Source organism: Desmodus rotundus, chromosome 4 (genome assembly GCF_022682495.2).
Source record: "Desmodus rotundus isolate HL8 chromosome 4, HLdesRot8A.1, whole genome shotgun sequence".
NCBI classification, from domain to species: Eukaryota; Metazoa; Chordata; class Mammalia; order Chiroptera; family Phyllostomidae; genus Desmodus; species Desmodus rotundus.
Window position 1 is genome coordinate 27,463,550 of NC_071390.1, and position 25,814 is coordinate 27,489,363.

General features: G+C 48.1%; 1 protein-coding gene across 2 annotated transcripts; it reads right to left on the reverse strand.

The window, feature by feature from the left end:
• Nucleotides 1-379: 379 nt before the first annotated feature.
• On the reverse strand, nt 380-23,157 carry FFAR4 (free fatty acid receptor 4). 2 transcript variants are annotated; one of them, XM_053922845.2, is made up of 4 exons: nt 22,004-23,157; nt 14,223-14,298; nt 12,599-12,727; nt 380-2,208 (listed from the first exon to the last, which is right to left on the reverse strand). In XM_053922845.2, the coding sequence occupies exons 1-4, from the start codon at nt 22,568-22,570 to the stop codon at nt 1,925-1,927; spliced, it is 1,056 nt and encodes a 351-aa protein (XP_053778820.1). In that variant the 5' UTR covers nt 22,571-23,157; the 3' UTR covers nt 380-1,924. The 2 variants fall into 2 exon arrangements, with proteins under 2 accessions (XP_053778820.1, XP_053778819.1); XM_053922844.2 differs by lacking the exon at nt 14,223-14,298 and having other exon boundaries at nt 22,004-22,800.
• Between the last annotated feature and the right edge of the window lie 2,657 nt (nt 23,158-25,814).

Here is a 25,814-nt window from a genome sequence, read left to right on the forward strand (position 1 = left end):
GACCACAGTGCCCCTGCCCCCTACCTTGACCTGGAGAGTGCAGGAAAGGGCACGGTGGATGGGGAGTGAACACCGGTGCCCCACACCACCAGCAGAACTTGTGAACATTAGTGTCTAATTGCATGCAAAGCCATTTGCCTCAGTTTCCCAGGAGCCTCAACTTCTCAATTGAAAAGGAATCAGGCTTTGGTACCAGAGCCTTTAAGTTAAAATCCAGTTCAGATGTATACTGGCTGGTGATTTGGGCTGGTTTCATGGCTTCTTTGAGCCTCACTCTTGTGAAATGTGGGAAAAGAGGAGCTGCCTAGTGGGATACAGTGAGGGTGCAGTTAGAGCACTTAGGAGCCGTGCAAACACGCGGTGCCCAGCCGACAGCTATGAAATGGGTCCGGAGGTGGGGAAGGACACCTCTGTCTCCTGTGTGAGAAGATCTCTGCCTGGGTGCTGGCATATGGGGGGGGAGCGTGGGAGGCGCCTGGGTCCCCACCCCAACACGCTTGTTCTCCCACCAAGGAAGGAGGATGCAGGTGACCATGAATGGAAAAGCCCTACCTGTCATCACACGGAACAGCCGACTGTCAGAGCCAGGCTCTGCCACTTCATTGGACAACCCCAGAGACCTAAAATAGCCACACATCACTTCAAAAGCGTTTTAATTTGTCAAATCTATTAATTAAAGATGAACAAAGAATCCCTCTCCTCTTGTTCTCGAGCTTGTGAACAGCATAAATCTTACTTCACAAGGAGCTATTCAAGAAGCTCCACAAGCAAGGGCAACTACTGGTGCTGACTTACTCGACAACAAACACATGTTGAGCACCTACTATGTGCTAGGCCCTGAGCTACTGCGCTTTCCAGCCATTGGCTCAACTTCCATGTGATGCTGTGTCCCTCGGCTCTGTTTGACCCTGGTTTCTTTGCTCTATTCTCTCCCAGGGATATTTCATAAAGAGCATCTGATGAGCCTCAGCATTGCACCTTCACGCTTCACATGCCTGCATCCAGCTCCCTACTCTCCATTTGGACCTCACCGAAAGTTCAAGCTTACACAAGCCTCCAATAAAACTCTTGGCTCTCCCACCCACAGTCTTCCCCCATCTCTGTTGCCTGCTGCACCATCCAGCCAGTGTCAGGCTACAAATCTAGAGTCACCCTTGAATCCTCTGTTTTCCTCCCATTCTACAGCCTGTTCATCAATAAACTGTGTTTGCCCCATTCTCCCAAAGTACATCCCAAGGTCATTTCTCACAGCCTCCCAAATATTGGGGTCCTCCTACGTTCTCTGATTTCATGACACTGCTTCTCCTAAAAGGGTCCACAGCATTTCTTATAAATGGGGAAAAAAAGTCACCTCTAATTGTTCCTGGAAATTCCTCAAGTGTTGTTGACAGTAATGAGTGATCCAGACGCCTTGCAAGTACAGGGTAGGGACCTCCAGTGGCTGTGACCCTGGAGGAGCCTGAGTCCTGGGCCAGTTCCAAGACTCACTGCAGAAACCAGAAACACGTGGCTTTATATGTAGGTAGGAGATGTAATGGCTGAACAGTTATAAATAAAAATTTATTATATTCAATCATATTACAAACACACAGAAAAAGTTCATACTTAAAGGAACCCATAACAAATCCTTTGATAAAGGATAAAATTCTTATACTGCATGATCACCCCTTAATTTACCGGTGCCGTAAATGTGTTTGCATAGGTTACATTTTCTGAAAGCAAGGTGCGCTGGTGTGATGGTCCCAGAAATTAACTCCCTTTGAAAACACACCGTGGCTTGCCAGAGAGTGACCAGCTCTGCCTCTAGAGAAAAACTAATCAGCTATAAATAATGGACAGGTCATTTCTTCTGAGAGAGGTGTCTGTAAACATGGCTCCCTTCTCTGGGAAGAAGTAGCGGCGGAACATTTTCCTCCATTCGTTCCTAAACAGTGACATGTTGTAGAGAATGGGGTTCAGGGCTGAGTTGGCGAACGTGAAGGCCACCACCCAGAAGAAGAGGGATGGCCAGATGACCAGGTCTTGCTTGAAGTTCTGGATCAGGATGAGGAGGATGGTGATGATGATGGGGCTCCACATGATGAAGAAGGAGATCATGAGCAGGAAGAGGGTGCGGAAGAGCCGGAAGTCCTGCTGGGACACGCGGATCTGGTGGCTCTCCGAGTAAGCCAGGCTCACCGTCAGCCTTCTCCTCGAAGCCTTGGTGATCTGTAGGAACACAAAACAACCGGGGCGCCATTTACTGCAGGGGGTCAGGGAGTCTGGGTCCGGGAGGAGCGGAGGGCTCCCCAGTTGGAATCTGCTGCCCCTCCTGGACTGGGGCCATTCTGTACACAGAGAGCTCCCTTCCTGGAGGTTTGTCCCCTGCTTGGGTGCACTGAAGAAATGGGGCAGCTGATGGCCCCCTGAGAAATAAGGCCGAAAATCATCCACCTCATAAATACAGTTGAGGGGAAGTGAATGGATGGTGTAGAAGAGGGGTGGGAGAACAGAAGCACATTGCTTTGGCCTGAATGTGTCCTCTCCCCAAATTCATATGTTAAAACCCAAACCCCACGGTGCTGGTTTGAGGACGTGGGACCTTTGGGAGGTGATGAGGTTATAGGGAGGAAGCCTTCCTGAGTGGGATTAGTATCCCTAAGAAAGAGGTGATGGGATTACAAGATACAAATTGGCAGTTACAGGACAGTCATGGGGATGTAGTCAATAATATTGTAATAATCATGCACGGTGCCAGGTGGCTTCTAGACTCATCAGGAGGAACACTTCGTAAGTTATGTGAATGCCTAACGACCATGCTGTACATCTGAAAAACTAATATAATATTGGATAGCAATTGTAATTAAAACACATTTTTTTTAATTAAAAAAGAGGCCTGAAAGAGCTCTGTGAGCACTTCTGCCATGTGAAGACGCAGCGAGAGGGCAGCAGTCTGCGACCTGGAGGAGGGCTCTCACCAGAACCCCACGGCGCTGGCGCCCTGGCCTGGGACTCCAGCCTCCACCGCTGTGAGAAATGCATTTCTATTGTTCATAAGTCACGCAGTCTGTGGCATTTGCTACGGCAGTCCAAAGAGACTGAGACACACATCTTCCCTGTTGTCTTTTTTTTTAAAAAAAGTTAAGTATTGATTGTATAAAGGGAAACCGTGTTGAAGACACAAACTTAAACAATATACTACCCTGGCTGGTGTGGCTCAGTGGATTGAGTGCCGACCTACAAACTGAAAGGTTGCGGGTTCGATTCTTAGTCAGGGCACATGCCTGGGTTGCGGGCCAGGTCCCCAGTGGGGGCATGTGGGAGGTAGCTGATGGACATGTCTCTCGAACATTGATATCTCTCTCCCTCCCTTCCCCTCTCTCTAAACATAAGTAAATAAAATCTTTAAAAAACAAAAATGGGTTTGGGGTGGGACCTTGTACAGGTGAGGAAATAGGCCCCTGAGAGAGAGCTTAGCCAAACTTTCAAAGCTACTTTGAAAATAGGAGCTTTGGAAGTGTTCACTTCAGAGAGCAAACCCTGCCCCACCTCCCAACCCCGTCCCCAGAAGTTAAGTCAGTGGGAGAGAAGGGGGGGATGTCATTTAAGTCTGATTCTTGGGTGCAGAGTGGTGGCCCAGCTGGGTGGGCCCTACCTCCCTGGTGGCTGGAAAGCATCCAGTGATCGGAGGAGCTGCCCTGGGGATACACACAGCATCCTGCTTTTATGCCTATTTCTAATTGTCCTTTAAGGACGGCTTCAGCGGTACCCAGAGTTTTGAGGGATGGGAGGGGCAGGCGTTTGGGATGGTGAATAGGGGACAAACTGCTGCACAGCTAGCCCAGGATGTGATGGGGCACTGTATGTGTTAGCTTGACATGCTTTGTTCCAGTCTGTGACCTCTGTCCCCAGGGAAGAGATTGAATTCAGAATGCCTTGGCCTCATTCATGGTCTTCCCTAACTCCCATTTGCTTAGTCTGGCCCTGTGTCCTTCTGCTCTAGCCACAGGGGGAGTGCTTATCTGTCTGGAGACTTTAATAGCCACAGATCTCATTAGCTGGCTTTGCTAGGTCCATTCCCCTAAGAGTCTTGAATCTTAAGAGGGGAAGTAATTTGAAATCAATTAACATAATTCACAGTTTGGGCAAGTTTAACTCCAAAATCACAATGGCTTAAAATAGTCCCACTAGAATACTTCTAACTAGCTAATTAAAGGATAGCTGTTTAATTGTTTTATGATTAAATGCATTTGCTTGCTTGCTTCTGTGCAATAGTTTAGGTCCACCCCCTGGTGATGGAGACCAGGGCAACTGATGCTGAGTGACCAGAGCCCTTTCTTCCTCCCTCCCCCCAACACCAAGAACAGTAGGATCTTGGAGCCTTAGGGATCGCCAGTCACTGTGCTATGCATTTGTTTTTGTAAATTGTCACATTTCATCTTTATAGCTACTCTTTAGATTGGTGCTATTATTAAACTCACTTCAGAGACGAGGATATTAAATCTCAGGCAATCTGAGTCACTTGTTGAAGGTCACTCCACTGATGACACTTGGTCAAAGCCAACTTAGTTGAGCTAAAGATGAGCCACATCATAAAAGTCTCCGAAGGGACTGCCATCTTCTCAGCCCTCCCCACCACTGCCTGTGCTGCAGCATGGGGCTGCCGAGGGACATAACCCACCATCTCAGGCGCACGTGCCGGAGATAACGTTGGCACTTCCAAGTCTGGAAGCTGCTGTGTAGGATCAGTTAGAATGTGTGTTCTGGTGAACACTGGGCAGGCTGCAGGGGAGATGCCACCTCCTCTGGGGAGGGGTGTGACTCTAGTCCTAAGTGCAGCCCCGTGGGCACATAAGGAATGATTCCAAAAGCAGCCTCACCACTTGTGCTGCCCACATTGCCCTGCCAAGAGGGATGGGGTCCCTTCCTTCTTGAATGAATGTTGATGAAAGTTCATATTTATGGAACACTTAAGTGCCAGGCCCTGTATCTATCACTTGGTTTATCTCTTTAAATTCTCCCAACAATTCTGTGGCATACTTACTTTGAGGATCCCTGTTTTACAGATAAAGCAACTCAGGCTCAAAGAGATTGAACAACTTGCCCTACAGTACCCAGCCATTGCAGAGCTGGGCTTCAAACCTTGGTAGTCTGACTCCAGGCCATACTCTTAATCTTAGTCTAGTTCCTTCCCACCCTCTACTATCTCTACCAATAGAAAGTCTCTGCCCGACCTGTAACTCCCAACCCCAATGCCAGGAACTCGGAGAAGGCTTCCTGGTTCACCTCCTGCTTGGCCTCCGCAGTGCTGTGTTTCAGGTAGTCACATGGCTCTCACCACTTACACTATGTGATAGATGTTGAAGCGTCATTCTCACCTCCGAAGCCCCAGCTCCCTGGATGCTGGGCAGCCCTGTGTCTTCCATGCCTGACAATGACTATGAGCAAACAGACAGACAAAATGGGCTGACTCATGAGCCAAGTGGATAAATGGTTGGGTCTTTTTTTAAAACACTGACTGTGCTACCCCTTCCTTCTGTCCACAGTTCCCACAACTTTCAGGGAGTAAGAAGGAAAATGGGCCTATTATAATGAAATTGGACTCTTCCCCATCTCTCCAGCCCATGTTAGATGACAAGACTAGTCAGCTGTTATCCAGAGCTTTAAATGTCCCTGGCATGGTGCGGAATGCTCAATGTGCTTTTATATTAAACTAAATGCTCAATTAATTTCTGAGGATTAACTTTATTTTTTCCTTTTTTAAAATATATTTTATTGATTATGCTATTACAGTTGTCCCATTTTTCTCTCCCCTTTATTCCCCTCTACCCTGTACCCCACCTCCCACCATCATTCCCCTACCTTATTTCATGTCCATGGGTCACACATATACATTTTTTGGCTTCTCCATTTCCCATATTATTCTTAACCTCCCCTGTCTATTTTGTACCTTCCAGTTATGCTTCTTATTCCCTGTACCTTTCCCTCCATTTTCTTCCCTCCTCCTCCCCACTGATAACCCTCCCTGTGCTCTATAGAGAGCACATCTGTGAATCTGTTCCTGTTCTAGTTGTTTGCTTAGTTCGTTTTTGTTTTTTTAGGTTTAGTTGTTGATAGTTGTGAGTTTGTTGTCACTTTACTGTTCGTATTTTTGATCATCTTTTTTTCCTTAGGTAAGTCCCTTTAACATTTCATAGAATAAGGGCTTGGTGATGATGAACTCCTTTAACTTGACCTTATCTGGGAAGCACTTTATCTGCCCTTCCATTCTAAATAATAGTAGCTTTGCTGGATAGAGTAATCTTGGATGTAGCTCCTTGCCTTTCATGACTTCGAACACTTCTTTCCAGCCCCTTCTTGCTTGTAAGGTTTCTTTTGAGAAATCGGCTGGTAGTTTTATGGGAACTCCTTTGTAGGTAACTGTCTCCTTTTCTCTTGCTGCTTTTAAGATTCTCTTCTTGTCTTTAATTTTGGGTAATGTAATTATGATGTGCCTTGGTGTGTGCTTTCTTGGGTCCAACTTCTTTGGGACTCTCTGAGCTTCCCGGACTTCCTGGAAGTCTATTCCCTTTGCCAGATTAGGGAAGTTCTTTATTATTTTTTTCAAATGAGTTCAATTTGTTGCTCTTCCTCTTCTCCTTCTGACACTACTATGATTTAGATGTTGGAATGTTTCAAGTTGTCCTGGGGGTTCCTAAGACTCTCTTCACCTTTTTGAATTCTTGTTTCCTTGTTCTGCTCTGGTTGAATGTTTATTTCTTTCTTCTGCTCCAAACCATTGATTTGAGTCCCAGTTTCCTTCCCTTCACTGTTGGTTCCCGGTACATTTTCCTTTATTTCACTTTTCATAGCCTTTACTTTTTCCTCTATTTTGTGACCATACTCAATCATTTTTGTGAGCATCCTGATTACCAGTGTTTTGATTTCTGCATCTGATAGGTTGGCTATCTCTTGGTCACTTAGTTGTATTTTTTCTGGAGCTTCGATCTGTTCTTTCATTTGGGCCTTTTTTTTTTGTCTAGGCACACCTGTGAGTAGTAAGGGGTGGAGCCTTAGGTATTCGCCAGGGCGGGGCAACTCATGTCACTGTGTTGTGACGCAATATGTGGGGGAGGGGTCTGAGAAGGAACAGTGCCACTTGTTCAGCTCTCAGCCAGTTTTCAGTCACTTTCCCCTGCTACCCACAAGCAAATTGGGCCCTTCTGGTGCTGTTTCCCAGGTGGGTGGTTTTGTGTAAGTTCTAGGACCCTGTGGCTCTTTCCAACGAACTCTACTGTGAGCCTGGGAGTTTATCCTGCTGCCTCAATCCTCACAGGTGTTTTCAATCAGAGGTTTGAGGCTTTATTTCCCCAGGCTGGAACCCTGGGTTGCAGAGTCTGTCTCACTTCCCAGTTTTTCCTTCCAGTTTATCAGCATGAAAATGTGGGACCACCCAGTCCTCCAGCCACTACCTTGCTGCGAGTCCTCTCTGCCCGCCTGCCCATCTCCGCCTCTCCTACCAGTCTGGATGAATGTTTGTTCTTTAACTCCTTGGTTGTCTGACTTTCATACAGTTCGATTTTCTGGCAGTTTTGGTTACTTTTTTATTTTAAATGTGTTATTGTACTTCTTTTGGTTATGTGAGGAGGCACAGTATATCTACCTACACCTCCATCTTGGCCGGAAGTCTGAGGATTAACTTTAATCCTTAACATGCCTATAGGGTAGGTTCTGTCATTATCCCATTTGGGGGCAATAGACTGAGGCTCTGAGAAGTGAAGTGACTTGTGCAAAGCCTCTCAGCCAAGTGGGGGGATGTGTACCTCAGAGGAAGGCCCCTGAGTTCTTTACTGGGTACACTGCTGCAGGGACGGAGGACAGTGCTCCAAGAATGCGGTCCACAGCCATCTGCATCCGTCACTGAGCACTTGATAAAATGTACCTGCTTGTGTTGTAAGCATGAGGTCTGAGTGGGGACACGAACAGAGCAAGGACAATGGGCCAGGTATGGAAGGTCACCAGAGCAGAAAGCCCTGGGTGCCCAGCAATGGGAAAAACTGGGAAAACCAGGACCTCGCCCCCAGGGTAAAATTTCCTCCCCCAGCTTATCACTGGTCATGTGGTTTGGACCCCCTGACTTTTCCTCCTTAAAGATAACGTCTGGGCCTCAGTTGCATTTCAGCTCCAGGCCCAGAAAAGTAGCAAAACCAGACAAATGATGCTATGGCCACCTGAGGACCAGCTGCATTGACTAAGGACCCCCTGCCCTGGTGCTGATTAATTAGTAAAGACATGACCCTGAAAGAGCACAGCTGGAAAGCAGCTGATGAATAGTCTATTGAGCTCCTCCCCTGGGACCTGGCCTCAGAGTCCCACATGCAAGAGAGAAATAAAAACCCTCAGGGCAAAGGACCCAGCATGTGCTCTCCCTCCTGGGAGCACGCCCATGCCTTTCCCTTCTCCTTCTTCCCCCACAGGTGTGTCTCCTAAACTCTAAGGGACCCCACAAGACTTGCAAGCAGCAGATCAGTGGGCAGCGACAGCTCATCCTGGGCAAACCCCCTGAACCTGTCTCCAAGGCCCCCTTTCTCTGACTTACCAGTGAGCCAAGCAGCCCAGCCTGGGTTCTCCTGTTGCTTCTTCTATGCTAAGCCCTTCCTTGTTTCACTGTCCCGAGTGCACTTTTGCTGTGGCCAATAAATTCTTGCTTTGCTGCACTTTGTCTCTTGACTGAAATCTTTCCCTCAGGAAGACAAAAACCGAGTTCTCATCATCTCGTGGGTAACACTTAGGCCTATCTCCAGACACTCTGACACTGTGGGCCTGAGTGGGGCCCAGAAAGCCATACTTTTCATAAACTCCCCAGGTGATTCTTGCTCACTGAAGTATGAGAACTACTGGTCTAGGACAAGACTCGAAGTTTCCCCCAGACCTTTGAGGAGAGTCCCCTTTTAAACTGAGACGTGCTGCCTTCATCTGAAGGCTGTGGGGGAACCTTCTCTTCATCTCACACCCTTTGCCACTCCATGCCACCAGACCATGGCTGCTGGCGGTGGGTGCAGGCAGTGCTCGCTCCCCTCTGACACAGCTCAGGTCCCTGGGCTTTAGGTCTCCTTGAGGGCTGCTGAGTCAATCAGCAACCTCCTGTTAGAATCATCAGACAATAGCTTCCGTCTTTCCAGAGGGCCCACCTCCCTTTCCATCATCATCAAGTGGGCCTCCAAGCTGGGAAATGAGGGGCAGGCATGGAGAAAGGGCTACGTGTTCACTGCCTAGACCCTCACGTTTTGCTGAAACAGAGTTTGTTTCTCAATTGAGCTCTGAGATAGAAAAGTGTTTTCCAACTTCAAGCCATAACTCATTCCCATTCAATAAATATGTATGGAGCCCCTACTATGTGCCAAGAACTTTTCTAGTTACTGGATCCTTGCCCTGCCCACCCTGCACTTCCGTTCTAGTGTGTAGTGGGGAATGCGGAGAAGGAACAAGAATCATACAAACTGTCACAAAGGATGGCAGCATCTCATCTCGCCATGGCAATGGTTGCTGGGTGACAGTGTAAACCAAGCCCCAACAGCCAGCTTTGCAGCCTGATCGAAGGTACTTGGGAGCGGCTGGGGGACTATTGCCCTGGGAAACTGTTGATTGGAAAAAGCCACTAAAGCTGTGTATCATGGTTGGGTCAGGAGGGAAGAGAGAGCAGGTAAGGCAGAGGGGTGGGTAAAGCCACTCCCCTGGGCACCTGAAGCCACCCTGGAAAGGGAGGGCCCAGGTGACATCTGCTCTCAATATCTGACCAGGGCAGAAGCAGCAACTAGTTGGGGACTTTAGAGCAGTTCCCCACAGGAGTTCATGGAGCAGCAGTCCAGAGAGATGGTCTGTGGGGAGTGGAGAGTCCTGTTGTTAGATCTGGCACTGCTGCCTACTCTTCTTTCTTTCTACTCTTCTACTCTGCCTTTCAAGGAAGACTCCTGAAGTACGTTAACATAATAAAGGCTCTGAGATGTCCTGCCCAAGGTTAACTTTGATTGACCTAGCATTTCCCAAACTCGTTTGATCATGGAACCCTTTCTAATATCTAACATCCCCTGGAGCTCTAAAGAGGGCTTCAGAAGGTACTGCTGACCTTTTCGGTGTGTTACTCATTCAATGAGTGTTTATTGGGCACTTATAATAGACAGGCCAGGCCCCTGTTCTGGGCACGGGGCTATAACAGTAAACAAAGTCTCTGCCTCCCTGGAGCTTGCTTTCTAATGGGAAAATAGATGATATACAAATAGATACACATAAATGGAATATGACAGGGGTTGGAAGTGCTTTGAAAAGAAGTAAGTAAGGAGAACTAGAGAATGATGGGGAGTCTCTCTGCGAACAGCCTTTTGAATAGATACCTAAATAAAGGGGAGGACTGGCCCACGCAGGAATGTGGGGAAGGGATCCAGGAGACGAAAGGAAGGTGCAAAGGCCCTGAGGCTGCAGTGCGTTGGCCTGTGTGAGGAACGGCCCCAAATCCAACATGGACACAGGAGAGGGGAGAAGATGAGATGAGAGGGGCAGGCAGGGGCCAGATCACAGCAACACTTAAGGAGGTTATCCAGTTCATCACTTTCCAGATACTCTGCACATAAACCCATGGCCAGCCTTCAGTTCTTCCTATCACAGACCCCGGGACAGCTCCTGGTTGAAACAGTATCTGTCATAACTCACAGTTGGGAAATGGTGCCCTGAGTGATGTGTCAAAGATATCATTTAAATCCTATCACTTTCTTTACACCTCCCCCAACCTATCAGGGCTCTTAAGGTCTCCCAGAATGTTTCCAGGTGGGGCCTGGCCTGAGAAAAAGATGAAGGATGAAGGGGTAGGTGGGAAACCTTTCCATGGAGTAAATCAATCCTTCTTCAGCAGGCAGCTGAGAAGTAGGAGACATGAGTGAAAGGAGAAGACCGGAGCCCTCTTGGCTTATAAGGAACTCTGGGACCAGACGGTCTTATACTGGGTTTAAGTGTTGATACTGCCGCTTATGAGCTGTGTGACATTGCACAAGTTACTTAACCTCTCTGTGCCTTGGTTTCCTCATTTGTCATTCTTAGAAGGATTAAGTGAGTTAGTCCCTAACATACTGTAAACATGACACAAATATTTGTTAAATAATTTTTTAATACTTTTAAATTATTTCAACATTTCTATATTTCTCTTCCTTTCCTCCTCACATCTGCTCTTTTAACATAACGATAACAGCTAACGTTTACATAGCACTTACACATGCCAGGCCCTATTGCAGGCTCTTTACATACCTTAACTCTAGGCCTGAACTGGCCTCAGACCCTTGAAAAGCCCCAGATGGGGGGGGGGGGGTCACTTAAAGGAGTGTCAGATGTCAACTGGTGGGGGAGAGAGTCTAGGGAATAATGGCATGGGGAGGCCATCTCCCACAGGTCCCAGGGATCAGTGACCCAGGTGGAGGTTGGCCTGGCTTTGGGTTTTGTGCATCTAAGAGAGTGACAGAGCCTCAGCTACAAAGGAAAGGCCATAAAAGTGGCCAGACAGTAAGCAGGACTTACAAGTCCCCACTGCAATGTCCTCCTTCCTCAGATGACCCACAGTGTGCTATAAAACCAAGATCCAACAACTGTAAACCTCTGAGGAGACTCAAAGGCTTTGCATTACCCCTTCTCAAACAGGCACGAACACACCTACACACTATTTGCCTGGGCCAGCACATACAGGCAAATGTGCTGCCTTCCGAGATAGGAAATAGACGGGGAGGTCTTTTTTATGTCCCTGTACATGCTTGAGACCACGTCCTGTTTCAGCTTGCTTTGGAAAGTCTCCTTTCTGGGGGCGGGGTCCGGGGGGAGGGCAGCAACTGGAAGGTGACTGGTGGGAGCTTCAGGTACGGTTCTGTCTCTCATTCTGTTTCTGGGAACTGCTTTAGGAGTGTGGTCAGTTTGCAAGCTGTGCATGGATGCTGGGTGTGCTTTTCTGTATGTATATTACGCTTCAATAAAAAGTTTTAAAAGTGTGTATTCTCTGTCACTACATTGCTGTGTATGCTAGGGAAACTATGGACGCAATTCAAAAGCCCATAAAATCAATTATGTCACAGCTGCACGGCAGAGACCATCAAGCCATTAAAAATAATGAGGTGCAGATAAAGGAGCTGATATAGGAAGATCTTATGATACAGTGTCAAGTGAAAAAAGGAAGTTAGGAAACAGTATCATCTCAGATCTGAGAAAAATCGTGTTGAACAATGACAAATAGATGGGTTTTGATCATTTGATATGGTTTTCATACATATAGCATAAAAGTATGTGCATATGTAAATTTATTAGAAAAATAACCTGAGAAAACATACAATGAATTGTTAACAATGGAGGTAGACTTGCTCTGTAGTTTCTGTGTTACACATTTCTATATTTCTTTAATTTTTTGTAATAAGCTTATATTTAGTGATTAGTGTAAGATACTAACAATCATAAAGTTATAATGTTTTTTTGCAGGGGGTAGATCTGGCCAGTGAACCAGAATCCGACTGGTGTAGGTGCTAAGGTAACTTCTGACCCAGACATGCTAAGATTGCACCTGAAATAGCCCGAGCTGGAGTGAACTTTGGCTGCAGACTGGAAGCAAACGTACCTGTAAAATTTTGGAGTAACTGATCACAATGAGCAGTCCTGGCACCAAGAAGTTCAAAGTAACAAATGATACATCCCAGGAGATTTCTCTGGCAATGCTGGGCCAAATCAGTGTGCAAATCGGAATTTCCTAGTCACAAAAAGGAAGAGAAGGTCATTTAAATGCTGGCTTCTTATTTGGTCTTTAGCTCAGTCCCAGTTGGGGGTCACCTGGCACTGTGACACTGTTGTGTTAGGTACACTACCACACACTGGCATGACAAGAAATCCCAGAACCCTTTCCACTGCCCACACAACCCCCGCTTACAAATCATTTGCCTCTGACCTCAGAATGACCGTAATTATTATTCCCATTCTCTGGGGAGTCAGTTCCCCGGCATGACCCCAGGCCCAGTGCTCTTTCCACTTCTCTGGACTGAGCTACAAAGGGCCTTTGAGCTTTCTCTTCCAAGTTCTTCGTTTTACAGGTGAAACACTGACCCCTGAAAGGTTCTGTACATTGGAAGTGAGGAAGCATAACACACAGCACATAAAAACAGGAACACCTTCAGTGCGGTCGCCCTGTGTGTGCTCAAGGCAACAGGGTCCATGTTAAGGCATTAACGTGTTTATCTGGGGGAAGTTCAAACATCTACAAACTGTCAGGCTGCGTCAGAGAAGGACAGGGTTTACTCCGAGACAATACCGGTGCCCAGACTCAGGAGCTCTGCCCTCGTGTGCCTCTCGTCCGGAGGAGCACACTGAGCTCCAGAGCAAGACGCGGCCACACTTCATCAGTCCAAGAAGTCAAACCACCGGAATGTGGCAGGAGAGTCTGAAAGCCTGTGGCCTTGCTGCTACCACTATGCTGTCTGTGCTGAATTCAAACGCTGGCACTAACACAAACCCCCAAACAGTGGAGACCTTCCTGACTAGTTATTAAGAGACGCTGCAACAATTTCTATTGATGAATAAGTAGGTCAATGAAGAGTCCTATCTATGTATTTATCCCTCCTCCCAAACACAAATGTCCCGTGCCTGCTCGACTAGAGGAACAAAACTGTTTGGAAAACAAGTTGCCCTTCCAGACATGTAGAATAGACCTTTAAGGGCCCATTTGTGTAAAAAGACCACATTATTGATTTTTGGTGAACAAGGCACTTTATCCAATGTCAGAAGAAATATTAGCATCCATAGACTCATTCATTCATTCATTCAATATTTATTGAATGCTATACTAGGCAAAGGCAAATCATTTTTATCATCTCCCAATATGTATCATCATTAGGAGATGCAACTCAAAATGCAAAAGTCCCTCCTTCTCCTGTTTAGCGTTAACAAAGCACTTAGTCTGTGCAGGCAGCACTTTATATACATCGTCTCATTGAATGTTCACAACAATCTTATGGAAATGCATTATTACTATTTTGCCCATTGCACAGAGAAGGAAACCAAGGCTTAGAAACATCCTCCTACAATAATAGTCTATAAGACTAATGATGTCGTCCTTTTTAACCATACAATATTGTCCCTAAAGAGCTAAGGTCTACCAAGAAAACACTAAGGCAAGCAGAAAAGAACAATTTAATTATACCTGTACCTTGAAGCAGGGGGGGGTGGGGGGCTGAGATTGTTGCTTCCTTTACCTGTTTTGTTTGAATGGCTCACAAATGCACTGGGTATGCCAAAAACTTGTTCCTCCACCCTATCCCCACTGTCCACCTGATGGGAGAGAGTTTATTAGGTCTTTCTGCCTTTTGATGGCTGGAAAGAAACTTGTGCCTCTCAGTCTTCTGGATATCGGCAGCAGGTGGCCACAGCTATTTAGATAATCCACGCAGCCTTTGCCTGGACTCAGCCCCCTGCCCACCACAGGCCCCTCATTCCACTACACTGGAGAGCAACCTGGCCCGACAGACGTGCTGAAGCAGTAATCGTAAGAAACAGACTGGAGCCCTGAATGTGACTTGACCTCCAATTCCTGTACTTGTACAGGGAGGGTGGAAAAGCAGATGACCCCAGAACCATTTCCTGAAACTCCCAAGGGGCCCCAAGTCTTTCCAAAAGCCTTCTCCAGAATGTCTGCCAAAATCTCTCCAAGCTTGACAAGATTTTGTAGAAGAATGTGTAAAAGAGCAAGGTGTTTTCCCTACATTAGAGCAAAAAGAAAAAAAAAGATCCCTAAACAATATGCCTGCAGTAGTCCAATGCTGTTGAAGGAATTGCGTAGGTGTGAGTGAACACCTACGTACACAGGTGTCTACCTGTGCACACACCTGCACACATGCAGAGAAAAAAGACTGGAAGGATACGCTCTAGAAAATGAACAGTGTCTGCCTCTAGGTGAGGCTCTTAAATTTTTTAAAAATCCTTTTGGCTTATCTGAGATATCCAAATTTTCTATAATCTGTATTACCTTTATAAGCGAAATGTGGCAGTAAAAGTTCATTCTTAAGAGAAATGGTGATCAAGCATGAAACACAGAAGACCATGAGCGTGTGGCAAAACTAACCAGCTATTTTTTTTTTTCAGTAAAGACAATGAACCTGTCCCAGGAAGCCGCCTAAATGCCGTGTGTCTGATGAAGATGCTCTTTCCCCTTTGATTTGTGGCACCCATTCCAGGCACAGAGTGTGATAAGGAAGTAAGCTGGAACTCCACACAGCACCGCCACACGTGAACTAAGAGCCAGTGTGGCTGGCCCGTGTGAACTACATGACTAATTTATATGCTCGTTAGAAAAATTTATACAGCATCTTTGGTTAAACACAGTATTTATTCTCATTTAAATAAAAAATAAAAAATAAAAACAAAACACCAGGCCCACAGTCAGAGATCTAACTTGGTGTTACAATTTTGTTTCTGTGGGAAAATCTATTTGACTCAAGTTGTTTTGATGCTAGGTTTCTCTCCCAGGCTCTGACTTATAGGAGTTTGGCAGTGAGTCAAATCGGCAAGGTGGAGGCCTGGGTGTTAAAATATTCTCTGCACACTTGAAACGTTTCCTGATTTTAAAAAGGAAATTTGAAAACCCAAGGTGCTAGGCCTGCTTTGCTACTGAGCCACAGACGTAAAGCGGGCTGAGTCAACAACAGTGTCCTTTAATTTGTTTGTTCAGCCACTTGTTGCCCCAAGCCACGGTGAGGCCACAGTGAGCCTGGGCTTGGTCTCTGCCCTCAAGGAGGCCCAGTGAGAGGCTCTAGGAAACTTCAGTGCAGGGCAGCGAGCTGGAAGCACACAGGGATCGACAGGTGGCGGAGAGAGTGGAGCCACCAGCAAGGCTGCGTCCTGGAGGGCTGGTGTTAGCTGTGCCTGAGAGGATGGGGCTTCAGCCATGAGGACCGAGAAGCGGGAGCTCGGTGTCAGGATCAGAAGGGATGTGGCAGGAGGCCATGTACAACATGGTTGAGTGTAGCTAAGGGTGACTTGTATCCTCTCCAGCCCAACCTCCACTTCTCTCTGGCACTCTCCTGCATTTCCGTGGCTGCTTTTTCAGTTGATGCTGAAATCCACTCTTTCAGCCCAGTCTCTCCTGAACCCCAGACTCATCCCATTGCCCTTAGGACAGACATCTTTGCAGGATGCCTCACAGGCTTGTTGAGACTCCAATGTCCCACTGCCACAGGGTCCCACCTCCAGCAGTCACGGACTCAGGGCTTGGAGCTGCCATTACCCAAGCTGCCGGAAACCTGAGTACTAGCCTTCTGTCTTCTTTCTTCTCCCTCCCCACTCAGAGGGGCCCCTAAGTTCTTCCCAACAGTTGTCCGACACACCCGTGTATCTCATTCTCACCAGGTGCACCTGGTCCTTCTCCAGCTGGCCCCTGCCGACACTTCTAGCACACCCTCTTGCTGACTGTGGGCTACTTCCTCTGCCTGCAGTGTTCCTTCAGTCCCCCACATCCTTGTCTGGCTCGTTGCCCCTCCTCTTCACACTCCGCTCGTTACCATTCTTTGCTAAGAAGACTCCCCTGTGGATAGGGACATATATGTACCAGTGCCGCTCAAATGCTGCCCTCTCCCCACACTGGCCGACTTACATGCAAGCGCCACCTGATTCCAGCTGTTCCCTGTCCTGGGGATCCCTTTGTAAACCACTCTTCCTGCCCCACCTCTTCAAACAAAAAAATGGAAGACATTCAAGTTCATTTTAAGCAACTTGGAATCCTACTTGGATATCTCCTTTCTTATCAGCTTCCCAACAGAAAACAAAGAAAATATCAATGCAAGAGAAATATCATTGTGTTTGTCTCCTTGGCCAACCCACACTCAGCAGAGATATGAAAGCACTGTTGGCCTGGTAGTAAATCAGGGCAGGGTGAGGCGATGGGACCAAGGGCTCCTAAGGAAATATGAACTCAAGAAAATGACATCAGGAGGAACAGGCTGACCTGGGCTAAATTCCAGTTCCAACTTTTGCCTGCTCTGTGACGTTAGGCATTTCTATATCCAGGAAATAAACATAAGAACACCTACTCGTGGGACTGAATTGCACCAGGGGCTGGGGCCATCTGTGTGCTCTATAAATACACCTCCTTGAAGAAAAGGACAGTGTCTTGGTCATGTGACCCATGGAGAGGACAGGGTGAGGTGCTTAGTAAATGTTTGTAGAATAAGTGGGCAGCACATTCTGGCCAGGTGGACAGTCCTCCCCACCTGCCAGTGAGGGTCACCGCCCCACCAGGGCCACAGCACACACAGGCAGGAATCTCGTTGGAACAGGCTGAGCTGAGCGGGCGGAGATGGCTAAGTTACCAGGATGTGTCCCCCTCTTAAAATGGCAGTCTATTATTTCACCGCAATAAGAATTACACTGTTTGAAGAATGTTTAAAATATTTAGAACCAAAGATAAGGAAACTAATAATAGCTGGCAATTCTTGGGCGCTTAACTGTGTCTGTGCCAGATGTTGGGCCATTTACTGAACATTAGTTCCCTGACAATCCTATAAAGTTCGTATCTGTCATCGCGCCCATTCTGCAAATGAGGAGAAGGTTTGACTCCAAAGCCCACACGTGTAATACCAAATTATGTAGCATTTTCTGGAATGTCTATTATTTCATCTTCCCTTCAGGGAAGTTTTAGAGAGTCTGGTCATTCTAGACTGCTGGACCTCCGCTGCCCAGATGGACAAAGGTAATAATGTTCCTGATGTGGTGGGGTTGAGGGGTGGGGAGTCCAGGAAAGCAAAAAACTCCCAGGCCAGCGCTCCTTGAAAGGAGAGAGCCAGCTTGCACTCAAGGTGAGTTAGCTCATTCTCTCTACCCATGGTTTGGGTAGGAAAATGTCCGCCGTCCAAAACCTCCACATTTTGTGTCCAAGTAGGAGGAGGCAGCCAAGCCTACAGCCAGGAAGTGGGGAGAGAGGACTGAGAAAACAAACCTTTGCTAATTTTAATATGAGACTCAGTTCGGTCTAGACCAGATCCTTTTCTGTCTCTTTTTTTAAATGGTCACACTTCCCACTTTCTCCCTATTTCTCATTTTATTTAACTTCCTTTTTTTTAAATCCCCGCCTGAGAATTTTTGTAAAATACTGATTTTAGAGAAAGAGGAAGGGAAATAAAGAGAAAGGTCAATGTGAGAGAGAAACATCTATCAGTTGCCTCCTGTAAGCACCTGGACCAGGGGGATCAAGCTCGTCATCTAGTTACGTACCCTGACGGGGAATCAAACCTGCAGCCTTTTGGTGTATAGGGTGATGCTCCAACTAGCTGAGCCACCTGGCCAGGGCTCAACTTATTTCTTAAACCACGGAGCCTGTTTGCTCACCTATAAAATGAGATGTTTCATGCATGCTTAGGTCACAGCCTTTCAGGACCTAGGGTTTTCCTTGTTTGCTGTCTGGCAGGTATATGTGTGTGGGGGTGGCGGGGGCGGGGGGGGGGAGGCATAACACCAAGGGGGAAAGACAAAGAGGATGGAGAGCTGGAAAGGACTGTCAAGTTTTCATTACAAGCTCTGTCTCCCCACCTCTACTAGTTTTCGGGAGCTGGGCTCTGGTAGTCAGCTCACGTGGTCCCCAGTGTTCTGAGGTGCTGTGTGGGCCCATTCTCTCCCTGTGGCTTTGTCCAAATCTCTCTCCTAAGGCTCTGAAGACCTAGGAGGTATTTCTGCATTAAAACAGGAGGGGTCTGTGTGCCATGCCCCAGGGGGACAGAGGAAAGGCCACCACAACATAGATCTCTATGGAAGCAGCTGCAATCCTACTCTGGTCATTCGGGGAGTGAGGTGCAAAGGGCTTTGACCATGTACAGTTGTCCCACCGGGGGTAGAACACAGAGTGGAAAGACACGGAAGGTCCCCCATCTGTGTGAAGACCTTCTTGCTCAAGCAATCACCAGTGTCCCTATGGGCAAGCAGTTTCAGTCTGGGCTTTGGCTCTGGGAGTGACAAGACCCTCATTTCTTTTTTCTTAGCATTATTTGACAGTTAAGTAGGAGTATACCTAAAATAACTGCAAAGGGGAGAGGCACAAGATACACATCTGAAAACATAAGATACCCTTAAGATATATCCTATTTGATCCTTAATTCCCTGAGTGTCAGGGAGAAAAATCCCTCGAGTTCTGTGAGAAATACAGAAACAATGTAACTCAGTGAAAGAATAACTTTAAAAAAAAATCAAAAGACTGATAGCAGAACCCCAGGTCCAAACAGATCCATTGGTAAAATACTGATTTTAGAGAAAGAGGAAGGGAGAGAGAGTGAGCCTTGCTCTACCACCTATTTGAGAAGCATCTATGTGACCAACCTTGATTCTTTGGTGTATCTGTGCAGAGGAGGACAAGCCTGCCCACCAAGCTAGGATCCTTGATCTCCCCGTGCCAATGAGTGGCACCTACCAACTCAGCTTCTCCCAACTTTTCTGGACCCCACTTAAAGACACATGCCACAGGCTTATGAGGGGGACCTAAAAAACCAGAATTATCTTCTGGAGGCCAGGACCCTTGTAGTTTAGGCTTCCCCCAATAGATGAGAGTTCTAGGAATCCATCTGTAGCAGTGTACCAGCTGGCGGTGTTGTGAGAGGCTGAGTTCAGCTTCAGTGAGTTTTTTTAAGCCTTTTTCAAAGCATGTTTGCCCATTTTATTATCGATGATTTACAAGCACACCTGCCCACACTGCACTGAGTGTTCAGCAGTTTTTGACGAAAAAGGACATGATCCCCATGTCCCACCCTCCCTACTCACCAATCTGGACCCTAGAAACTTTTTTTTGTTGTTTCCCCAGATAAAAAAAAGTCCTTAAAGGAAGTGTTTTGCCAATGTGGAAGCGGTGAAACAAAAAAAGGCAGAAGCATTAAAAAGCATCAAAATCAACAAGTTCAAAAACTGTTTTGAGCAGTATCTGTGGCTGGTGTGGCTCAGTGTGGATAGAGTGCGGGCCTGTAAACCAGTTTACAGTTTACAGCCAGGTCACCAGTTCGATTCCCAGTCAGGGCACATGGCTGGGTTTCGAGCCAGGTTCCTGGCTGGGGGCCTGTGAGAGGCAACCCATCGACGTTTTTCTACCTCTCTTTCTTTCTCCCTTCCACTCTCTCTAAAAATAAATAAATGAAATAGAAAAATACCAACAAAATCTGTTTTGAGCGATGGAAAAAATGCCTCGATAGATGTATTCCATCAAATGGAGAGTACTTTAAAGGTGACTAAAGTTTTAACATATAAGAATAAATACACAATTTTTATAAATAAAATCCAGGACTTTTGGGTCCCCCATTGTACATTTTCTTTGATCAAGTACTACAGTAGGCCCGAGACAGTTTCCGCCTGTTTGTCACAAAAAACAAGCAAGCAAAACCCCATAATGTATTCCACACAAGAAACAAACTATTAGGAAAAGAGATTTTTAGGATTGCTTTGTGTTGAAAGAAGAAAGAAAGAAAGAGAGAGAGAGAGAGAGAGAGAGAGAGAGAGAGAGAGAGAGAGAGAAAGAGAGAAAGAGAGAAAGAGAGAAAGAGAGAAAGAAAGAAATACTGCTTACACAGGATATTCCTCCACCCCCAGCAAAAGGCCTGTGTGACAGAGTGGTCTCCGGTAACACCCAGAGAAGCCCACCCCTGTGCCCAGGCTCTGGAGACACACCCAGGGAGGTACCCCCTGGTCAGATTGCATTCATCTCCAAAGCTGAGTCTGGAATGAGGACTCACGCCTTCCCTAGGGTGCTCAGACCTAAGTCCTTTCCCTTCCTCTCCCCGAAAGGCGCAGAAAGACTAACACACCGGGGATGACAGCCAGAACCGCCGGCCACTGTCCTCCACTCAGGACCGGGGGCGCCCAGGTCCCGCATGCCGGAGTGAATCTGCGCTCACAAACGCCTTGGCGTAGGAGGCTGGCAACACAAAGAGACCCCCGCCGGTATCCTGCAGAGCGGAACTGGAGTGGACCCAAAACAATGTCATGAGCGGTCCGCGGACCCTTTTATATTTTTTAATTTTTATTTATTGACCAGAGAGAGTGAGATTTGTTGTTCCTCTTGTTCATGCATTCATTGATTGGTTGATTCTTGTATGGGCCCCGACTGGAGGACGCTCCAACCAACTGGCCTGTCTGGCCAGGGCCGCAGAAACTTGTTTAGATTGCGGAGCGCTCCCCCTACGCCCCTTCCAACTCTCCCAATGACGACTGAATACATAAAGCTCATCTGTTCATCCTCTGGAAGCTGCGGAACATTTCGGGTGCCCAAGCTATTCTGAAACCACTCACCATCCAAGGTTCCTAGGGCAAAATCCCCGTGATGTAACCTAACCCTTCCATCTTGCAGTTGGAAAAGCTGCGGCTCCGGGAGGGGAAATCACAAGCCCCCGGTGCTGATCACAAAGTCCCCAGAGGCAGCCCTGAGTCTGCGGTCCCTAGGTCTCTAATGTCCTTTCTCCGCGGCCCGTTCACATGCACCTGCCCACGGTTCTCAAAGCAGAACATTTGCTCTCCCAGCTCGCACTGAATCTGCTGACCGCGATCTCAGCTCCTCCTCGCACTAAGGGTGAGCTACCCCGAGCAAGTTATCCCTCTTCTCGGCTTCCTCCTCTGTGGAGCAGGTGCGGTGAGACTACTGTTGCCCCCGGCAGCGAGAAAGCAGAATTTAATATAATGAGACTGGCCACTCCGAATCCTCTGAGATCCGTCCGGCTGGCTGTTCAGCCGCCCCCCGCCCTCGTTATTTCATTAGTTTTGCAATAAAGAGCCAGTGCAAGTTACAGACATTTTGGGGACTCCACTTGCAGCGTTTCAGTGGGTGTTTAGGGGGCCCACATCGCAGGGTTGTAGTGAAATTTAAGAGAGAAAACTTCACAGCGCCGAGCACAGTGTCTGACACAACGGTTGAGCGCAACAGATGACCTATTATTGTTGCTGTTAATCTTCATCCCCCGCTAGTGTTCCCACGGATCCCCACCTGCCGGCCCGCCCCGGACAGCTGCCTGGCGCTCACCTGGTCGGAGCCCGGAAGCCGCTGCGGGACCACTTGGAAAAGGATGCAGAGGGGCAGCGCGGCGAGGGCCGAGTAGCCCCAGATGAGAGCGAGCAACGCGGCCCGCGCCCTACGCCCCGGGCCCCGCACGCCGCGCTGCAGGCGCACGATGCACACCAGGCGCTCCAAGCTAACGGCCGCCAGCGTGAGGATGGTGACGCTGCCGCTCAGGCTCATCACGTAGAAGAGCAGATGGCAGGCGACCGGGCCCAGCACCCAGGCCTCTGTCCAGCGCACTGCCAGCACGAGCGGGATGGAGCTGGTGAACAGCAGGTCCGCGCAGAAAAGGTTGAGCACCAAGCAGGCGGTGGTGCCACGGCGCCGTCGGCGCGCCACCAGCACCAAGGCGCCCACGTTGCCCACCACTGACACTGCAAAGACCAGCGCCAGCACCACGGTCTCCACGGTGCTCAGCGCCAGCCAGTGGTCGCCCTTGACTTCGGAGAAGAAGGGGAAGCGGGTGCGGTTGGCCCGCTCCAGACTGCGCAGGGGCCCAATGCCCGCCGCCAATGCGCAATCAAGGGACATGCCCGGCGGCCGGCAGCCCGCAACCGTCGGCGGCCGCGCTCATCTGGGAGGTGACTGAACGCTAAGGCAGAGAAAGAGGGAGGGAGCCGGTTGCGACATCTCCCCTCTGACACCCTCCCTCCTGAGGAGCACCGGCGCTGGGCGTAGCGTTCTGAGCCCGAGGCGCGGGGGAACGAGGAAGTGCCTGGCGACAGCAGCTGGAAACACACCGGCTGGGCCGGAGGCGGTGGCCTAGGCAGAGGTTGCACGCCCGCGGGCAGGTTTGGAACCGCCCGAGGCGCCAAGAAACCCCACCCAGTGAACCCTCAGAATCCTTCTAAGGGGCCTCTCCAGCCTCTTTTATCCTCCCGGGGCACCTGGTGTGCTGAAGCCTTTAATCCATTGATTTAGCTAAAGTTGACCTAAGAGTGCCGGAGCTGGACTTTGAAGGTCATTTTGGCCTGTGCTGTTCAGACTTCAATAAAGAAGCCCCACGGGGTTGGGGGTAAATCGCAAAGCACCTTTTTTGGGGGGAGGTTGATGGGGGGGAGAATCTTTTTGTTTTATCATTGCTTGATACCATGTGCCTTTGGGGGAATTGTTTCATCTCTCTGTGCCCCAGGTTTTTCTTTTAAATATATAAAATGGAAATAATAAGACATTTCATTGGGTAACTCTGAGGATCATATAAAGAAATTAACACAACACGTGACATACAGTAATTGCCCATGAAGTGTAATGAATGATTAGTTACTGTAATTAAAATGCATGTACATTTTGCATTCTGAACAATTGTATAAAATGCCTTAATGTAAAAAGAGTAATCTTGAATAAACTTTACACCCCAGAAAGACATTCCAAGGCTTTCAGGTGCACACACAGCCTGTGAATGTGCCTCCGGCACACCAATTTGACAAGCAATGGGCAATCAAACCCCCTCAGAGATGAGGAAACTGAGGCACAGCAAGAAGTGACTTGTCCAAAGAGGCCTCTGGTTAATAATGAAAAGCCACATCCCCGGCCACTGCCCCATGCATTTCCACCACATCCATGCTGTCTAGGTTTCTGTTGTAGTAAATGAGGCAGTTAGAGAGTGCCGAGCGTGCTTGGGGCCTGAGCAGTGACGACTTCCTCGCTGCCCAAGCTCTCCGCCCCTCTCCCTTTTGCCAGGCCGCGGGGCCACTCCCAGGTGCCCATTCTGTCTTGCGATGGTCTCTGTATACTTATGAAGGGTCCAGTGTAGTGGCCTCGGTGCTTTCTAGGGGTAGGGGGTACATTTATGTGCTTGCTCATCACTGTGTCATGTGGGTCTGAGTTGACAATGTGACCTCTGACCTGAGGGGCAGATTGCATGTCATTAGGATATGCTCAACGTGAACCTTGACAAAGTTCAAGTTGTAAAACAACCACTTTGCTTCCTGCCACAGTTGAAAAGGGGCAAGAGACTGAAATAAAGGGGGCTCAGATGGAAAGATGGAATGTGGCATTGTCTGATTGGGGTCAAGGACAATAGTTTTGTGTCAGGGAAAGGAAAACCGTGTGTATGTGTGAGAGAAAGAGGGAGGGATAGTTCCATTACCCCCAGGCTGATGTGCCATCGGGACAGAAAGGTTTCCCCAGAGTGGACAGCCAGGGTGAGGTCTCTGGGCTAGCAGGGCTTCTCCATCACTACCCTCCAGCATTCTCTTAGTGGCAAAATGGTGAGGGCAGAGGTTCCCAAGCTTTCTACTTTCCATCACCTTCGTGGCACCTCTAGGCGCCCCCCAAACACCCTCTAATAGTTCCATTTGTTAAGTAGCTGGGTCCAAATGACCTAAAGAGTATGTTCTAACAACTTAGTAGCCTTCAGAGACAACCATGAATATGAATTGAAAAATAAAATTGCTGTTTTATTCTTCAGGAACCACAGTGAGCTCCTAATGGGATGGTGTCCCTGTCGAGCTCCATGAAACCGGGAATCAGATTGGGCACTGCCACCTGCAGTTCCTGCTCCGTGTTGATTTTCATGTGTCTGCTTTTTATCACAATAAACCCTGAAAGCCCAGCTTTCGTAAGTGGGTTGAATGTTGAAACCGTGAGTGACCTCAAGCAAGTTAGTTCATGTGGAGCCCCATGGATATTGAGTAGTGTTGTGTTTCCCTGGGCACCGGGGCACGTGGGCACAGAACACAAGCTCACCTGCTGGGGTACAAATCTTACCTGTACAACTCACTGTGTGACCTTGGGCAAATTACTCTGGCCTCTAGTTCTTCAGTATTCCCAGATATAAAAAGGGTATAATAATAATACCAACCTCATGAGGGTTTTTTTGGCAGGGGGGGTGGGGTGACCAAGTGAAGTTCCTGCACGTAGAAGCACTCAGCGCAGCAGTCATCCAGTGCGCACGGGGTCAGGCTCGGGGCTCGACGCTCTACACACTTATGGGCCGACCACACAGACTCATTTGCAGAGACAGGCTCAGGTTATAAGATTCTTATTAGAACCCTCTTTCACTTGCAAGCTGCCCTGGTTTGGAAGATAAATTCTATGGTCAGACTATGTTTCGGCTTACTTATTCAGTGCTCCCACGTGTGCAGGCACTGGGATGCGTGTCTAGGCAGCCACACGCCAGTGCCCTGCTCTTAACCACCAGAGCAGTGCACGTGCACAAACACACACACACACACACCACAAAGATACTTTGTAATATCTGGAGACATTTTTGGCTATCACAACTGGGGAGCTGCTACTGGCATCCAGTGGGTAGGGGAGAGGCCAGGGCTGCGGCTGAACATCCCAGATGCATAGGACAACCCCCCAACAGAGAACTGTTCAGCCCAAAATGCCTACAAGGCTGAGCTTGAGAAATCCTGTACTGGAGGCTATGACCTCCTGGGACCTCACCAGACTTCACCTCTTATTGTTCTCTGTTGTGAAGACCCACCAAGTGGCAAAAGCCAGAAATGTTATTTTCCTGATAGGGGTTGCACCAAAAACTCTCTGACCCCTTTAACCAACCCACGGTGAGTCTCAGAGCATGCTATGGCTCCAGGTGTGCACAGCTGCCAAAGCCCCTTGGTCCATGAGGCCAGGTGCCGTGTCATCAGGGTGACGGACCTCATGTGTTCTTCAGAGACAAGATGGCGGGAAACCACAGGCTGAGCCCTGGTGACAGTTGTATTTACTGCTCATGGTCATTAATTACTATTATTGTCATGCTCTTCACTCTTAGATAAAATCGTAGAAATGGAGACAAGGACCCACCAAATATAAATATAGAGTCTGG

What these genes read in the sequence shown, in the direction of transcription:
- FFAR4 (XM_053922844.2), bottom strand. Translation starts at nt 22,570, where the DNA reads ATGTCCCTTGATTGCGCATTGGCGGCGGGCATTGGGCCCCTGCGCAGT. An exon ending in GGCTTCCGGGCTCCGACCAG is followed by an intron (nt 12,728 to 22,003) that starts GTGAGCGCCAGG and finishes TTTTGTGACTAG; the next exon opens with GAAATTCCGATTTGCACACT. An exon ending in GTTACTCCAAAATTTTACAG is followed by an intron (nt 2,209 to 12,598) that starts GTACGTTTGCTT and finishes GTGTTCCTACAG; the next exon opens with ATCACCAAGGCTTCGAGGAG.